This window comes from Orbicella faveolata, unplaced genomic scaffold, assembly GCF_042242905.1.
Source record: "Orbicella faveolata isolate gen_17 unplaced genomic scaffold, um_ofav_v1 contig_48, whole genome shotgun sequence".
NCBI classification, from domain to species: domain Eukaryota; kingdom Metazoa; phylum Cnidaria; class Anthozoa; order Scleractinia; family Merulinidae; genus Orbicella; species Orbicella faveolata.
Window position 1 is genome coordinate 2,228,010 of NW_028301578.1, and position 17,452 is coordinate 2,245,461.

The following is a 17,452-nucleotide window of genomic DNA, read 5'->3' on the forward strand; positions in this document are numbered from 1 at the left end:
TTATCTCTTCTCGGGGCTGCAACATTTTCGTCTTTAAAAAATGCTTATTGTAGCATGTAAATACGTTACACAATCAAAATATATCATTGAAACAGAAACCCGAACAGAAAGAGAGACAAACGACGCGCGGATCAGGTTTCGTTACCTTTTGCAAAATGAAATGGGGTTTTGTAGACACTGTTCATCAGTCGTTGATTAATTCTGGTCAGTAGTTGGAGCGAGTTTTATTGACCGTTGCCGTTGTGGAGAGGTGGTCGTTGTAGAGAGGTTAAAATAACAGTGAACGGACAAAAAAAAAGTGCCCGTTACAGAGAGGTGGCCGTCAGTAGAGGTTCGACTGTACAAGTACATTAAAGCAAACTATGGATACAATCAAGGGAGGAATAGTATCTTAATAAACAAAAACTTAAATGCTTGAGGTAAAAATGTTAGAACATCCTCCACTTAACACGAGTAAAATTACATGTGGGCAAGCGAAGACTCTCTAGAAAATGCATCCAGATTACCTGCATCTCTTGTATGTAGCCAGAACAAGGAGCATCCGGGTTATCAGCTATATCACGTGACAGGGTCGAACTGAAACGACAATTTTGATGGTGGAAAAACAATTATTACGAAGGAAAATACAAAATTCACCAAACCAAAAATCCTAATTTACATCCAACAAGTTTTCTTGGTACACTTCCACGTGACAAATTTGATTTGCTCTTTTGCACACCAAAAGAATTTGACAAATAATAATCGTCATCGTAATTGTTATCGTCCTCGTCCTCGTCCTCGTCCTCGTCCTCGCCCTCGTCCTCGTCCTCGTCCTCGTCCTCGTCCTCGTCCTCGTCCTCGTCCTCGTCCTCGCCCTCGTCCTCGCCCTCGTCCTCGTCATTACCATCATCTTTATCTGTGTATAATGGGCACCGGCGAGGTAACCCTTAATCCCGCAATGGACTGACACAAAAAAAGAGAGTGAAAATGATGGTCATAGGTCCTTTTAAGTTTTCTTTGTTTCCTGATTTGTTTGTTTGTTTGTTTATTTGTTTGCTTTCTGCTTGCACCAACCTACAAACAATTGTTTTCTGTTTGTTTGTTTGTTTGTGTGTGTGTTCGTTGGCTGGTTGGTTGATTGTTTTTTTTGTTCGTTATGTTGTTGCTGATTTTCTCACATTTTTTAAGAGGTTATTTTCCCACGCGAATTTTCTACTACGCGCACAACCTAGTGAGACCTTATCAACTGTGGTCTCAGATGAAATCATCACCTTGTGAAGTCCTCTGAATGCATCTTGAATATATGGTTCTCCAAATCCAGCGAGATCGCTTCGAGTAGTGGATCCAAAGCAGAATTAATGAGTGCTAGAATTCCCTTAAACAGAATTACGCTTCTATGTAAGTATACTTCTAAGAATAATAACTATGCGTTTCTCTCATAGTATGTCTAGTCTTTCCACAGTTGTTTCTTGGGCTCCGTCCACATTACGTCTAGACTACAAGTAGTCCCTCTTTCGTTTAGTCCGTCGAGCGAGACCGTAAATAAACCGCGAGGAAAACATGGCCGCGTGAACTCCGGTGGGGGGGCGAGACGCGTGCTTCCCGCCCCCAGGATCTCGCGCGCTCATTTTTTTCTCGTGGTTTTCTTTCTCGTGACGCACGACGGGCTAAGCAAAAGAGTGACTACTCGTAGTCTACATTACGTCAGAGGAATTTGAAAACGGAGGTTTCACTCTGAAAACGCGTCAAATGTTTTCCGCCCACACTACGTCGGAGGAATTTAAAAGCGCAAAAATCACCGGTCATATTGGATTTGCGTTTGAGGAAAACTCGATCAGGGAAATCACATGATCATCGTGCCTACGACGTTTTCAAAAAGCTTCGTTTTCAAAACGTTTTCCGTCCCCACGAAAACGCAAAGCCGGCGTTTTCAAATTCCTCCGGTTTGAAGAACGTTTTTGGAAAGCTCCGTTCCTGTGACGGATTAGTATGGACGGTAGGCTTAACCGTAAGCTGCGTTTTCAAATTCCGGAGTAGTGTTGACGCTGCCTCAGATATAAGCAAGCAAAACAGAAATGCCTCTTCTCTCTTTACCTACCACCTGGCCCACTCCCAAACCCTTACGCCCACGCTCGTTCAAAAACACAACCTGATTTAAAATATAAAACAACCAGCGGTGATAAACATTTTAAAAGACCTGCGTTTTATGAACTTGACGTTTCGTATACTAGTCAACATACATTTTCAAAGTATAACCGTTAAAATGTTTTGCATGTTTTTAAAATGTATATCACCGCCGTTTGCTTTATGTTTTTAATCAAGCTACGACGGCCGAAGACCAAGAGTTTATACAACCTGATTTTTTTGTTTCTTTTTCTCGCTCTGTCAACGATCTTATTAGAAAATAGAGAGTCTATGTATAGACAATGGTAAGGTCTGGTAAATTAACACAAGAATTTAACGCCCAGAAAAATCTCGAACCCATCAAAGTTGCAGTCGAGGTGCGACGTTTGAAATGGGGGTGGAATGAGTGTGTGTCACCAGGGTGGGGTGTGTGGGTAATGGGCAAAACATAGTCAGTGAAAGATTCGGGCATGTTCGGCAATGCAACGAAGACAGCCGAGGACTGTTCGGAACGGTATAGAAGCGAGGTCTTGTAGGAAGTTATCAAGGCGATAACAACAGCGTTTATACAAATTCTCTACTTGCGCATAACCATAATCCTATACTGCTTCGGGGGTTGCCGATGTAAACAAAACGGCGTCGCGAACTGTCAAGGACGAGGCGAGTTTAAAACTCCCAAAAACTTTCAAGGAAGTTTCAAATTTGACTAAACCAAAACTAAAGCAAATATGCAACATCTTATCCATTGATTTCGAAAAGTCAATCGGCAAAAAAGCCCTGGTCAACATTGTATGCAGTGCTTTGAAAATTTCAACATCTGGACCTTCGATTACCGGTCACCTCGCCACCAGGAAGTCTCGCCACCCACGCACTCGCCACCAAGCGAAGCCTCCTCGCCACCAAATTACAAACGATAATTCGTTCTACTTTGTTCAGTTGTATAACTCACACAGCTCGTGTAAGGTTGAAGATGTTTGATCGTTTAATCGAAGCCTTTTATGAAACACTTATATTACGCCGTAAGCTTAAATGCAAACGCAACAGCGAAGCAACTGAGCTATTGCTAAGTTGCTTTGCTGTTGCGTTTGCATTTAGCAAACACAGCAGCAACACAGCCAGTTCTAAAAGAAATTTACATGTGGTTGAATTCTAGAAAGCTATGGTTTCTCGTTAGACAACGGAACATATATCGTATCCCGTCACCGACAACATATTGACAGCGAAATTTGCAAACAGACAAGCTATCAGTTCAGCTTGGCTAAGAATGAATCGTCGCTTGGTTTTTAGCCAGCGAGCAGGCTCAAATTGGAGCAAAAGCGCGCGCGGCGTAGCCGTGAGCGTGAAATCGAGCGGCGAAACCGCGAGACACTTTCTTGGCGCATCTTCACCAGACTCCTTTCCGCCGGATCGCTTTGCTCTTCGCCGCTCGCGCGCGTGACTCAAAGGTGAGCCTGCTCGCAGGCTACTTAGTCTTAACTGAGCTTAAGACTAAGCGACGACGCGGTATTTAGAGTTATATTGGCCATATACAAAATCACCTTTAAACTGAAGAAAACCTGAAAATAGTAGTTTACTAATAAACGACGAACTTGAAAGATTTACCCTAAACGTTTCAAGATCCAGAAACCGTGAAAATAATGTCTGTGTTGAGAGCTTTTAGCAAACAAGCGCAAAATTCATTCCAATCTTTTAAAGAGAAGATATCGCATGAGACGCTCGCAAACATACTTGATGACTTATCAAAAGGAACGATTTTAAAAATAAATGAGTTGCCTTTCGTATTAAATACGGATCGATTTTATTTCATTAGAGAATGAATATTGAGTCACTAACGAACTTTATCAATCAAAGATATTAGCATTATAAGTTTCCAGGCCATAAGCACCGACACAAGAAGAGAAGTCATTATTAGGGATGGACTCGAGTTCCGCCGCTCACCAAGGTCCCGCGGGCTCCTTCCTGCGGGCTCCTCTCCCGAACAACGGCTGGTAATCTAGCCTGTAATCGAAATATGACCCACAAAAACATACGTCAAACCCGAACAATTGCAGAGGCACGCGGTGCTAATGCCTCGTGAGGTTACTCTGCCGCGTCGGCGGCAGGCAAACCACTTAATTTATCACCAAATTAGACTTGATTAACCGCCATTTTTCAGTAAACAGCTGGTGTTTTCGTCGCTGTTTTCGAGCATCCAAACGTCAAATGTTTAAAAGGGCGGTTAATTCAACATATCAGTTTCAATACCGGCTGAAAATTGCTTCTCAAGAAGTCATAAATCCCTTGCTTATAAAACGGCCATCAAATGTTTTTCAAATTCTCGCTTAGCGTTAGGGAAAATAAAGACTGTGTTTCTTAACTTTAAACGTGAGTACAGAAAAATTGAATGACATGAGAGTCAGTTATTTTTTCGAAAAGCAGTACGCATCCAAAAAGTGAAGAAAAACGAACAAAATTGATATCGCTACATTTATTTCAGTTGACAAAATGAAAACCTTGCTAACACAAAGCAGTTTCTCCGCGGAAAAAGTTTCAATCACAACATAATTAAAATAATTAAAGGCGATAAATTCTACATCCAAACGACGCTACTTCGCGGTGAAAGCTAATGGATTTCAAAGAGTGTGATGACAGCAATGTCCTAACTAAATAGAAGTTAAAATGACGAATCGACCGACCAAAACAGTGGTCATTAATCTGTCGAGATATATATATTTTTTTTCATGCCTATTAAAGACGTTTTTAGTCATTAAAACATCGGCAATATGGTCAAATGTGGGAGGAATATTTCTCTCAACTACCGCGAGCTAGCAACGAGTTTTTGCCGAGCGGTAGTTTAAACACAAAGGTACTTTACAATCTGACGACAAATGCTAATTGGGAATTTGTTTGAATTTGGCCAATGAATGAGACTCATTTCAAAGCAGTCATTTCGTCGACAACATAATTGTTTTCCCATGAAAACATCCCAACCGAATAAAGATCTATTGTTTGACGAAGGCAGATGATTTGCAATTCAAAATACGTTGAATTTTCCTGACATCTCTGAGTTGTCGTAAATAAAGCAGATAACATTAGGTACTGAGAGAAAATAAGAATTATTTAATCGAGACGCCGAACTGGAGGAAAATATAAACAGTGTAAGGAAATCGCCTAAAGGAACACATCGTCTGCATAAACTCCCACAAAAAAGTTTCGCAAGTCTTCTATCTTACCAAGAAAAACCGAAGGAAACTCGTGGGTACGATTCTTGCGTGAATTCAAGTGTTTTTATCTCACGCAACAGGATATAAGAGAAATCCAGTACGGCAAGACTTGAAAAGACAAAATGTCATGAAACAAAAATGATGGCCACAGTTGGGGAAACGAACTTCCATTACGCTCGGCGCTTCTAAGGACGCCTGACATTGTTCACGCATTGATCCTTCACGTACGAAAGGTGAGAAACTAGATTAACTTGCCGATCCGAACCCGACTGTGCATCTGTTGTGGGAATATAAACAACACGGGCTGGGAATTTCTTGCTAGAAGTTGAAGTTACAACCAAGGTTCCCTATCAGTTTAGGTGAATGAATTGCCTTAAACGAAGCAGGTAAAGTTACGACCAGATCAAACTATTACCAGATACGATGAAAACGCTAAGGACGTTAAGTTCATTATTCAAAGCACTATAGTATAAAAAGAGAACGGACACGATGATTTTTCTTATAAAATTTAACAAACACTAGAGAAAGCCATCGCTTCACCGCTTTTTCAGCGCCGTATCTCCATTCAATTAAAAGTGGCTATCAAATTGGCAGCAGTGAATACATCTTGCTCACGACCAATACACAAATAGATTCATTTCGTTACTGTACAGTGAATAACGTTTTCTAACAGGTCAGTTAGATACGAAAAACTAGAATCTTTTCACTTGAAATCGAAAAAATATATATAGCCCTTTGAAATGGCGATTACATGGTCTTTTTAAAACGCCTCTTGCTTATTGAAACTCGATTGCGGGCAATATAAACTCTGGCGTGAACGCGTCCAGACGGAAATTCAGAGTTTCCCTCTCAGCTGCAAGAGATTTACGGGTGCAAAAGCATAAAACAAAACTGTCGAAAAGGCGCTATTGAGCAAAAATAAATTAAAAATTCATACCAGAGTATAAGCCATGTTTAAAGTTTAATTCTATGGCGAGAAAACCAGACATGTTGCTGCTTTGATACAAATACATCTCATGCCAATTTGCGTATGTAGATACACATAAACAATATCGCACAAAAACCTAGCGTGTATTTATAAACGATGTTTTTGAAGTCCCGTTCTCTTAATCCGATTTAAACAAAAGTTCGCGTGAACAAAACACATCTGCCATTATGAGCATTTAATGGTTAGGAGTGAAAATACAGGTTGCAAAATGTCTGAGATGGCTTCGAGATCGAATGAAAACCGGATGTGTTCATATAATGATATATTGGCGGGCACGCGAACATCACTGTACATTATTGGCCCCTTCCGAAAAACGCAATATTCAAAATGACATTTGCTACATGTCATGTTCAATTTAATTAACCTGTAGGTTTGCTCTCAATTTGTGTTAAGAGTAGAACAAAACGGACGTATTGCATATGTACAGCTGCGAACCAAATACAAAAGGCAATGTTTACAGTTTGCTCTCGAGCCATTAAATAATAGAAGCACTTTTAAAAGGAGCTTTTCACGACCAGTGGGGAAAAACATCGTTCTCATCACGAGAAACCAGCAGGAAAATTAAAAAAATAAACATTAATAAACGCGCTAGAATGAACGACAAAGCCTAAAGTCTGCAAAACAAGAAAGTTACATATGAGATAAGCGAGAAAGTAGGCTTGACTTTTACGCAAATGAAGATGGAAATAGAAACAAAACGAAAATGGCATTAGACGTTAGTTCGCGAGTGCAAAAGGACAACAAAGGTCAGGCGAGAAATTGTCGCAACACGCGAGAACTTAAGCCTAGACGAAAAGGCGACTGTCCTCACAATTGTCAAGATCTGGGCTATTGTTAACGATGTGAAGCCACTGTCAAACACAATCCGGTCCGCCAACGTGCAATGCGCATGCGTTGGTTGCATTGAAGTGAGCCCACGCATTCTTGCGTATAAAAGACGGTTTCCTAGGCACATACCCCTGAGAAAGAGCCATTGCCAGCTCAAAATCTATCTTCTCCTTATAATATCCATACAGTGTTACGCAGGCAAGTGATGAGAAAAACGAGATTCATCGACTCATAAGTAATGTCGTGATGCAACGTCAAATAAATAGGAATCCTTACGCATGAAAAACAAATGTACGTGGAAATGGTTAAAGGCATTAACGGCCCACACAGCCACAAGAGAAAAAAAAGCAATACATAACGCCCACAAGAACTCGAAAAGATCCACGTAACTGGCTATCAAAACACAATACAACGAATTCACAACAATATCCTGGCTTTCCAAAACAAAAGCCGGACGAAAGAAAAATTCGGTTTACAGAAAAGCAATATGAATTCCTGTAAAACTCTGCTCTTTGATTGAGAGCCGTGTTAACCAAGTTGGTTTAACATACGAACTAGATCACACAAATTAAACAATGAATACATGTCAATTGTTACAGTACTCCACAGTACATGTAATAACCATTTTGAACTTTACAGTCAAAACCTTACGGTGTCTAAAGCCCCTTACACCCTCCGCCGGAGAAATTTGAAAACGCAGCTTTATTTCTTTGGTCCAGCTAACCGTCCACACTAATCCGTCACGAAAACGGAGCTTTTCGAAAACGCTCTCCAAACCGGAGGAATTTGAAAACGCACACTTTGCGTTTAGTGTGGACGGAGAACATTTTGAAGCATTTTGGAGCTCTTCGGAAACGATAATGCCACGATTACGTGATTTCCTTGACAGAGTTTTCCTCAAACACGAATTCGAAATGACCGGTGATTGTTGCGCGTTTAAATTCCTCCGGCTAAGAGTAGACGGAAAACATTTGATCCGTTTTCAGAGTAAAAACACCGTTTTCAAATTTCTCCTGCAAAGTGTGGACGGAAAACATTTGCTGCGTTTATCCTAGTGTTTGAAATCTGATCCTTGAAAAAAGAAATTGCGTAATTCCATCTGGATGTAAAGCTTTCAAAAGTTCTGGTGGTAATAAAATATTCGGAAGTTCAAGAGACTAATGGGCCCGTGTATTAAAGGCTTCCGTCGCGAAACGATAAGAAACGATATCAAACAGCCATAAAAAATACGATAAATTACTTGATAGCGAGCTCTACGCCAATTGGTCTTCTACCACACACACTTAGGACAGAAACGTCTCACATAACCAATAAAAGATATCTGTTTACACACTGCTTGTAATCAAACGGCTGTTAGTTTTTCTTCCTTGCTATTGAAACAGTTCAATACCGGATCTATATAACTCATAATGGCAGCCGGGGTACGCTGTAATTAGAAAGGAGGCTGACAATAGCCTTGTATTCTGTTGCAGCTATTTTTCATTTACAGTGATTTAATTCACGAGAGAAGTTTCGTAAAGTTACAATATTGACTGACACTTCACTGTAAAATTCTATTTCGAGCGTGTTGGAAACAGTTTTACCCCTCTCGAACAATATATTTTTGCTATAGAGTACAGCACCTGCACAACATTGAATTGTGAGGGCGTGAAGTCGGGGGCGGACGGGTATCCGAGAATTGCCGCTTGATGAACTTGAATAAGGGGTCAAATTTCGTTAAGTGTCGTTCTCTAAATGTGCCTCTGTCAACTACTGTTGTCGCATATTGTAGTCATGCATGAATTTTTAAGCGAATTCCAAAGATTTATAACTTATTACGCGGAGCGTGTGATATGTGTCAATAGCTAACGACTAAATGTTCCCACAAATCACATGATTATTGTAGTCAGCGCCTCCCCCGAGGAGGGGCTCCCTTATATGGGCGATATAGGTATGTGCGGCCCCAAAGTATATGGTTTTTCAGCCGTTTTGATCATAAATAGGGTATCGATTTTGGCCATTTCTGTCATAAATAAGGTATGGTTTTTGCACTCTTGTCTTGAACTGGGTTCGTTTTTTAGAAGAAGCTACTTTTTCACCATTATCGATAAGATCATCAACAAAAGCCCTTCATAAATTATGTTTAGGGAAACTGTGTCAGTCGTAACGGTCATAAATGGAATATCAAATTTTTGGTCAGGTCATAAATAGGGTAGGGAAAATCCCCCCCCCCCCCCCCCCCCGGGCAGTGCCCTCAATACACTTGAATCTTACAACACTTCTCCACTCAGACGTAGTTATAGATACGTACCAACGATTTTTTTCACTAAGCGTTAGAGGAGGGGGAGGCGGAATTCTGTGATGGACTAGCATCCCATCCAGGGATAGGGGGGTAGCTCTACTCCTACTCACTTTAAGACAAGTAACAGAAGTTAAGCAGCTTTGGTCTTAACCAATTTCCTGTACCCTTGATGCCGTAATTGTAGTCTGTATGCAAAGTGACCAAGCCAGACTTAAAACACAAGATGCTATCTACCTGTAATCCAGTTGAGATTGCGTTCACAGCAACGGTAGGGGGAGACCTAAGACCATCAGCTATCTGGAGCAAAAAAAGAAACACATTGTAGATGAAATTCAAGCTAGAAAGAGAAGTGTGAATTCAAAGATTGCTCGTTTTATTGAAGCTTCTTCCTGTGTCGTACTCAATCACCTCGAAATTCATATCATTGTGTTGTGTTCTTGGGCAAGACACTTTACTCTCACAGTGCCTCTCTCCTCCACACACACAGGTGTATAAATGGCTACTAGCGTATTGTTGACGCGACCTGACAGAAAATGTCGGAGGAATGGAGTAGTGCTACTCCAATTTAACAGCAAGCTCCTCCATTTCATAGAAATCGAATTGATCAGTTGATTAAAAGATTATTGAAACACTGTAAAGGAATTTCTTTTTTTCTCTCTCTGAATTTCATGTTGATAGTTACCTTGGTAACAGCCTGATATAATTGAAACAGGCTATTCACGATCGAAGCGTTCTTCTGCTGAGCTGAAGTCACGTGTTCGTACAACTGATTCGCTTCTGGACTAGTAACGAGCTGAAACAAAAATGTCAGGAAAAATTCTCAGAGCGTCTAGGGACATTAGGAATAATTTGTTTGTTTGTGTGTCCATGTGTTCACCTTTAATTAAAAGAAATTTACAGTTTCTTTGTTAGCGGCTAGTTTTATGGAAATAGCACGTAAATTAAAGGTAACAATTACATGTAATTAGAACGTCGCATTTCAAAACAACAGACAAGCTGACAGAAACATTTCACAGCAAAACCACAAAGCTTTAAGTGCGACTCCCACGTTAGCTTTAGACGTGCAAAGAGCGGAACACGAAGTTTCCAAAGACCAACAAGGCCAGCAGGTTAGAGAGATGAATTTTCAGATCAAGCAGTAACAGCGTTAAAAAAAAAGGAGCAAGACAATCAGTAAAACGTTACTAACAAAAAAGAAAAAAACTGAAAAATACTAGACTGTACAAAGAGAAGGATGTTTTCTTTTTTCTTAAGAAAATTAGATTCTTTCTACTGAACTCCGCCAACATTTTCCGTATCGCAGAAAATATCTGAGTTATTTAAGTCAGTTTTTATCTATCAACGAAAACCAACAGAAACGTTCTAGCTCTGCTATTCTGTTTCTCCGTGATCCTGTCAGCGACCTAACACCAATTAGTACTTCATACTGGAACTAGCACCTCAAACTGTTTAAAAATTTAAAGACACCTCAAAACAGATTACCGTGCAAACAAACTGTAGAGAGACTTGTCTAATATTTGGTGCTCATTAACAATTAACAGACAAAACTAACTTCACTGTATACATTAAAACAAAATGATTTGAATCTCGTTAGGATTAGGAGGTCGGTGGTTTTAAAGGCAGTTCCAATGAAACAGGCCTATTAAAAATAAACAAAAAAGAGCGGAAACCTCAACGATTGCACTGACCAGCGATAAACGTAACTGGAAACTGGTGAAAAATAACAGTTTCTTTTTACTCTAGTAGAGCTAACAATTTAGAAAGAATAGTTTATGATTGTTACGTCAGACTGTTCGCTTACATTTTGGTATGTGACTGCAGTACCGACATAGGGCCTTATAAACAACCTTGAAACACACAGACTTGCACATTCATTCTACATGCCTGATAACATTACTGAAAAGATATCGCTAAACATTGAAAGGATCTTGTCAAAACGGTTGCCACGATAAATAATTAAAGGTCCTTAGATTGATTAAGAGCAATTAATGCGAAAAAACAACATATTTATAATAAAAAAACAGCTCCGCGACGAAAACATCTAGCAGTTGAGTTAGCTTGTACACTTAAGTACACTTTAACACCAAATTGAAGTACAGGAGTCATACATCGCAGATGATGTACTTAATATTAAGTTAATGTACACCAGTTTTGAAAAGTGTTTAAATATAAATTGAACTGTTTTCATAAGCTGACAAAGCCACGTTAATTATGAATACAAGTCACAGTGTTCGGATTAAAAAAAAGCCAACAACAACAGAACTCGGTGACTACCATAGTCTTTGAAAGTTCAGCACTTAAAACGTTTAAAACACAACGAAAACTTTAGTTAGGTTTCATACTCAGCAGCAAACATATTTACACCCAAACATTTCTTCAAATTGGGCAAAATAAAATCGAACCCGTCGATTTCGATGCGGATTAACATGAAAAGAATGACGAGATTTCTTACGCTTACATGGTACTAAATTGAAAGGACTCATTAAAAGTTAAAAGACGGTTGCAAGAAATGTGAAAATTCTCACCAAATCGCAGGTTTTGAAACTCTCTGCTCCTTATTGACAGTGTTCCTTGCAAGTCAATGTATTTTGAATGCTTGCATTTTTTTCAAACAGTCTCAAGAGTTTTGTTAAGTGAAGTCGAGTTAAAAAAAACACACTACTGGTAAATTTTTATTTTATCTAGGGCGGCGTCCTCACTACGTCGGAGAAATTTGAAAACGCAGCTTTATTTCTACGGTTAGGCCTACCGTCCACACTAATCCGTCACGAAAACGGCACTTTTCACAAACGCTCTTCACACCGGAGGAATTTGAAAACGCAGGCTTTGTGTTTTAAGCCTGGTTCTCATATGCCGCCGGCACGGCCTGGAACACCGTTACGGCATATGTGAACATATATCGCCGAATCATAATCTATCCCAGGCATTGACCGCCGGCTTGCCTGCGAAGTTGAGTTCAACTTTGCAGGCAAGCCGGCGGTTGTCGGCGACTGCCGGCGATGAAAATATTTATGTGAACATCGTCTGCGGACGCAACGTACTCCAGTAAGACAATTCGATCCATATTTACGGGTAAAATGGTTGAAACTTGCGCAATTCGATTTGCATTTCGTGCAAATTTGAGTACGTCGGCGATCCATCGCAGATGCGCCGGGGACCTACTGGGACAGATCGCCGAACGTTGTCAGTTGCAACCGGCGACTACGTCGCAGATAGGTCGGCGGGATATGAAAACCAGGCTTTAGTGTGGGCGGAAAACATTTTGAAAACGAAGCTTTTCGTAATGATATTCCGCTGCCTGAATTTTACTCGGACACGAATGCAAAATGACCGGTGAATGTTGCGTTTTCAAATTCTTTCGGCGTAGTGTGGACGGAAAACTTTTGATGTGTTTTCAGAATAAACTTGACCTCCGTTTTCAAATTCCTCCGGCATAGTGTGGACGGGCCCTGGCACCACTAATTTAGTTTAGAGGCCCAATAACTACAATCAATAAATCAATACCATTTCTCTGTTGCCAGTGCAATATTCTCCAAGTATTGGACCGGACACTGCTGTCCCGCGGGCACTGTCCCGAATGATCCCGAGAGGCCGCTCTTCAAGGTTTTCTAGTAGTTTTACAGCTTAATTTCTAGAAGAATTGACGTACACATTTTTTCTTTTTCTTTCAACTTTCTTTTCCTTTTTTCATTGTTGTTGAAAATGTCGGACGTGTGTAAACGGCAAGTCAGATCTTAAACAGAACTGTATGCTTGAATTTTTTAGCGTCTTTCCAGTTCGTGATAGTGTGATTTTTACTTAACGTTTTTCAGTCATCAGTATGACAAGACTCTCAAAAGACTATCTAGGGCCGATAAACTCCCAGTATTGACCCCACGCTCGGTAAATAAGATATATCTACAAATCATTCTAATATTTCCACAGGAAAACTGAGTCCTGGACGCTTGTTCAGCAACTGAATCTACATTTAAAATCCTCTGCACCGAGAAAAGACAAGATATAATCGACAACAAAGCAGCGAAATGGAACTGAAAAGAAACACTAGAACCCTTGTGGTCCGAATTGTCATGTTGACCGTCTACCTCACATCTGGTGCCGCCATATTTTCGGCGATAGAGCATGGCAGATCAAGCGACGACCACTTTGCAGATAAAATAAACGACTTGAAAGAGAATATGACCAGGAGATTTAATGAGACTAGGGATGTTATCGATCACTACGTCGAGAAGCTGCGTCAAATGTTTGAAGCGGCTCCCACATGCAAATACAGCCATAACGATTGGAGTTACTACCAGTCACTGTACTTTGTTGGAAGTGTTACGACTACAATTGGTAAGGAATGAGAAAAAATATATATTAAAAAATTATTAAGAATTTTACGAAACAAAGCGCACCAAATCAAAGAACACATTGATAGCTTCCGTTTCAATGGTCACACACTAGGGTTTTATCAACAGACTTAAAACTTAACACCACCCTGAATAGCATAATAAGCAGTACCGAATGGAAGTACAGCTCGATAGCTTTCATTTGAATGGTCACACACTAGGGTTTTATCCACAGACTTAAAGATAGAACCAACCTGTTCAACATAACAAACAACTGCAGTATCACATGAAAGTACTACTCGATAGCTTTCATCCGAATGGTCACACACTGGGGTTTCTTCAAAAGACTTAAAAGTTACAACCACCTTGTACAGCAAATGAATTCCTGTTTTACTGTCATTTTGTTTCCAGGATATGGGCACCTGGCACCAAAGACTCAAGGTGGCCGCTTGTTTCTAATATTTTTCGCTCTGTTCGGTATTCCACTGAATTTACTGACTCTGCAATCAGTCGGTGAACACATCAACTATGGCATTCATCTCCTGATTAAATACTTCGAGAAAGCAGCGTTCCAACGCGATCTACCATCGCACGAGCACATCAAATGTTTCGCCATAAACGTTATGTTAATCGCACTATGGCTTCCGCTTGGAGGAGTTATGTATTTCTACTCTGAGAAAGAATTTGGCTGGACTTTCCTCGATAGCGTCTATTATTGCTTCGTTGCCCTGAGCACGATTGGATTCGGGGATCTGGTGCCGAATCAAGGCAAGGAGCCAGACTCGTCTTACGAACGAGGCATGTGGATCGTGCGTCTTATGTACTTGGGTTTAGGCCTCTCGCTGCTATCCAGCATTTTTACCTCCGTTTTGTTTGCGGCGAAACAAATTCAAGGCCTTAAGCCGTTTAAACGAGGTAAGATCTAAAATGCTTTAGAATATTTAAACACTGCCATACACATATTTTATACCTATTGCAGTTGCTGTTTAGCTAAAGCTAGCCAGTTAAGATATTAATAACAGAAAATTGCTACCGTATTTTGGCACTATACATATCAAGTTATGTTACATAACGTATGTAACATTAAAGAAAGAGTAGCTCGCGAGGCTGGCGTGATTTCTCTCTCGTCCTTGTCCACCTTTTTGGGTACAACGAAATCTTAACGGAGCGAGTTTCCATTTTAAATAAGTTGCAACATTTTAAGGTGATGAACTTTTTCAGCCAAGTTTTCACCATAGCCCAGTTCCGAGTTGCCTTTTAGCTGTTTCAAAACGGAACTTTTCATAAGAAAATCATCAGTGAATTTGATATGTATGAAATGAACGTTCAGGTGAAACACATTTTCAAATGAATCATTTCGAACGAGGACTCGTTTCACCACAGAGGCCGTAAGGGCAACTCAACTCAGAAATGGCCTTGTCATCTTGAAAAGGCAACAAAAAAGGCAAAGAACTAGAAAGAGCTCTGATCCCCGTGCAAACAGGACATTGTAAGGCCTATCTATCTCAAGAATGGAACAAGCAAGATCGTCAATTTGGCGACACTCTGCCAAAAAAGTCGCTAACACTATAGAACAGTGAATGCAGCAACAACAGAACTTCAAAATACCAGTCATTGCAAATAGAAAAACATCAAAGACATAACTGCAAACCAAGAGAGAACAAAGGTTGCCAAATACAGGGAATATTGAGACAGAATACCAAAACCTAGTTTGAAAAAAATTAACCGGAGTCTCTACATGCGCCAACTATGAGCGCTCCTTTCAGCACCCTACTGTCTTAAGTACTGTAACACTATAATAATAACCCTTTCTGTCTAAACTCTCTCTTTCTTCAGACAGGAGGTGTAGGCGACCTACTTACATCTGACTCTTGCCTGCCTTTCTCCTCATTCTCAGGTCAGTTTAAGGGGAAATCTTTACTCCTCTGGTGAAGGGATTGAACGATTAATTCTCATTACTTTTTCTTACATTTATTTTAACAGCAGTTCTAAGAATTTGGTAGTAGATCAGGACATCATAACAGGTCTGCTTGCAAAACGTGTTGATATCGTAAGAGATAATGTAAGGTGAATTTGTTTTGGGAAGAAGTAGCTTAAGATACCATGGGACGTAACTGTAAACGGTATGCGAAAATCAAACAGATTTAGAAAACAGTCCTAAGAAAATACGCGCGCTGATTGGTTAAAAATCGTGTTTCTATAACTCGATAGAAACACAGAACAAGCACCTGCTGTTGACGTTATGATGGCGCGGGCAAAGAGAATTTACACTTTGATGATCAAAGTAAACCGGTTGTTTTTCTTTTTTTTCGTCGCGGTGTTTTCTAAAAGAAATAGAAAACATCTTATTCGTGTTTCTATCGAGTTATATATAGAAACACCCGTGAAAGTTTGGGAGAACTAGAATTTCTCGTTCTCCCAATCTTCCACTCGTGTTTCTATAACTCGATAGAAACGCTGTAAGTGTTTTCTATTTCTTAAGTAAAGAGTATTCTACACTGGTGTAATACACTGAGAAGGTTCAGGGTCTTCGCTAATGGTTAATGTGTTAGCGCCAGATCGAGCGGTCCGAGTTCAAGTCCGCGGTCCGGAGTCATTACGTTGTGTTCTCGGGTGTGAAAATGGGTGCTGGTGAACTGTTGGGACAACCTGCCAGGACGCTAGGGATACAGTAAACTGAGATGGACGAGCAACTCATCTAAGTTGCCGGGGGGGAGGGGGTGGTGTGCAATACTGCTATTTCCTTCACAACAGTTTGTGAAAATTTATGGATTAGAAATTATTTGAATTCGCACTTGAAACTGTTTCCTACCCAGCAAAAGATAGTTAAAGTTAGTTAGTTAAGTCTTTGAACAAAACATTAGTTTGCGTTCGACATTCGAATGAAAAGAAAATCGAGCAGTACTTTTAGGGGGCGCTGAACCTAATGGCTTAAAAATCCCAACTGGCGGGACAAAGACCAGTTGGCTATTTACAAGTATGACTGAGGAGTTGAATTAGGGTCTACCGAGAAACAACTCCTGTTTAGTAGTGAACCTGCGACCTCCGGACTTCAAGTCCGGCGCCCTAACCCCGCAGCCTAACCACTGTGCTGTTATTGTTGGCTAACTTGTTTGATTGAATCCTCAGGCATCTTTCGGTTTGCAACACCAGCTCAAACCGAGCTAAAAGCAAAGCCATTTACGGCACTAAGGGAAAGATTTAGACTGGCTAAGGATTACTCATCAACTGCTAGAACAGCAGAGGACACATCATTCACACCAACACTAAGTAGACACTGCCGACTGCAACAAGATAATACACCCTCCATAGGGTCGGTCTGTAATTCAAATATTAACCCAAACATCGAAGAACTGGGGTGCCCAGAGTGTTTCAACACTGAAGAACATTTGGATACGGCAGAGTGGGAAAAGAAGACAATACTAGAAACTACGTTGGGAGAACATGATTCCAAACAGGAAAACACTAAGGATTTAAAGGAGATAATCAGTGAGAGAGCAAAACACAGAGGAGAGCGATAACAGAGTCCTTTACTGTGTTAGGCTTTTGCATGGTAAATCTACATTTGTAATGTGTATAATCGTCTTATAAAAATAAATAACAGAAAAGTATTATAAATAAACACCCTCTTCAATTTGTCTCGTAGTCGAAAGATAAATTTATATTTCCTTTAAATGTTCCGTCAAGTAAACTGCTTTGCGCTTTCAAAATGCGACAATGA

The 17,452-nt window shown here is 40.3% G+C and overlaps 2 protein-coding genes across 2 annotated transcripts in view; one reads left to right on the forward strand and one right to left on the reverse strand.

The window, feature by feature from the left end:
- LOC110048832 (conserved oligomeric Golgi complex subunit 5-like) overlaps nt 1-17,452 on the reverse strand; it is a 38,487-nt gene that overhangs the window by 6,544 nt on the left and 14,491 nt on the right. Inside the window, exons 16-19 of the mRNA XM_089280954.1 lie at nt 10,086-10,196; nt 9,638-9,700; nt 1,251-1,354; nt 507-576 (exon numbers count right to left, since the gene is read on the reverse strand). Of these exons, the coding sequence (XP_089137080.1) occupies nt 507-576; nt 1,251-1,354; nt 9,638-9,700; nt 10,086-10,196 (348 nt within the window). The remainder of the gene's footprint in view (nt 1-506; nt 577-1,250; nt 1,355-9,637; nt 9,701-10,085; nt 10,197-17,452) is intronic.
- LOC110048833 (potassium channel subfamily K member 15-like) lies at nt 5,144-17,369 on the forward strand. The gene is made up of 4 exons (XM_020754611.2): nt 5,144-5,539; nt 13,328-13,735; nt 14,143-14,646; nt 16,861-17,369. Exons 2-4 carry the CDS (start codon nt 13,426-13,428, stop codon nt 17,250-17,252), a joined length of 1,206 nt encoding a protein of 401 aa, XP_020610270.1. The 5' UTR covers nt 5,144-5,539; nt 13,328-13,425; the 3' UTR covers nt 17,253-17,369.

What these genes read in the sequence shown, in the direction of transcription:
- LOC110048833 (XM_020754611.2), top strand. Translation starts at nt 13,426, where the DNA reads ATGGAACTGAAAAGAAACACTAGAACCCTTGTGGTCCGAATTGTCATG. An exon ending in AAGTGTTACGACTACAATTG is followed by an intron (nt 13,736 to 14,142) that starts GTAAGGAATGAG and finishes TTTTGTTTCCAG; the next exon opens with GATATGGGCACCTGGCACCA. An exon ending in CCTTAAGCCGTTTAAACGAG is followed by an intron (nt 14,647 to 16,860) that starts GTAAGATCTAAA and finishes TTGAATCCTCAG; the next exon opens with GCATCTTTCGGTTTGCAACA.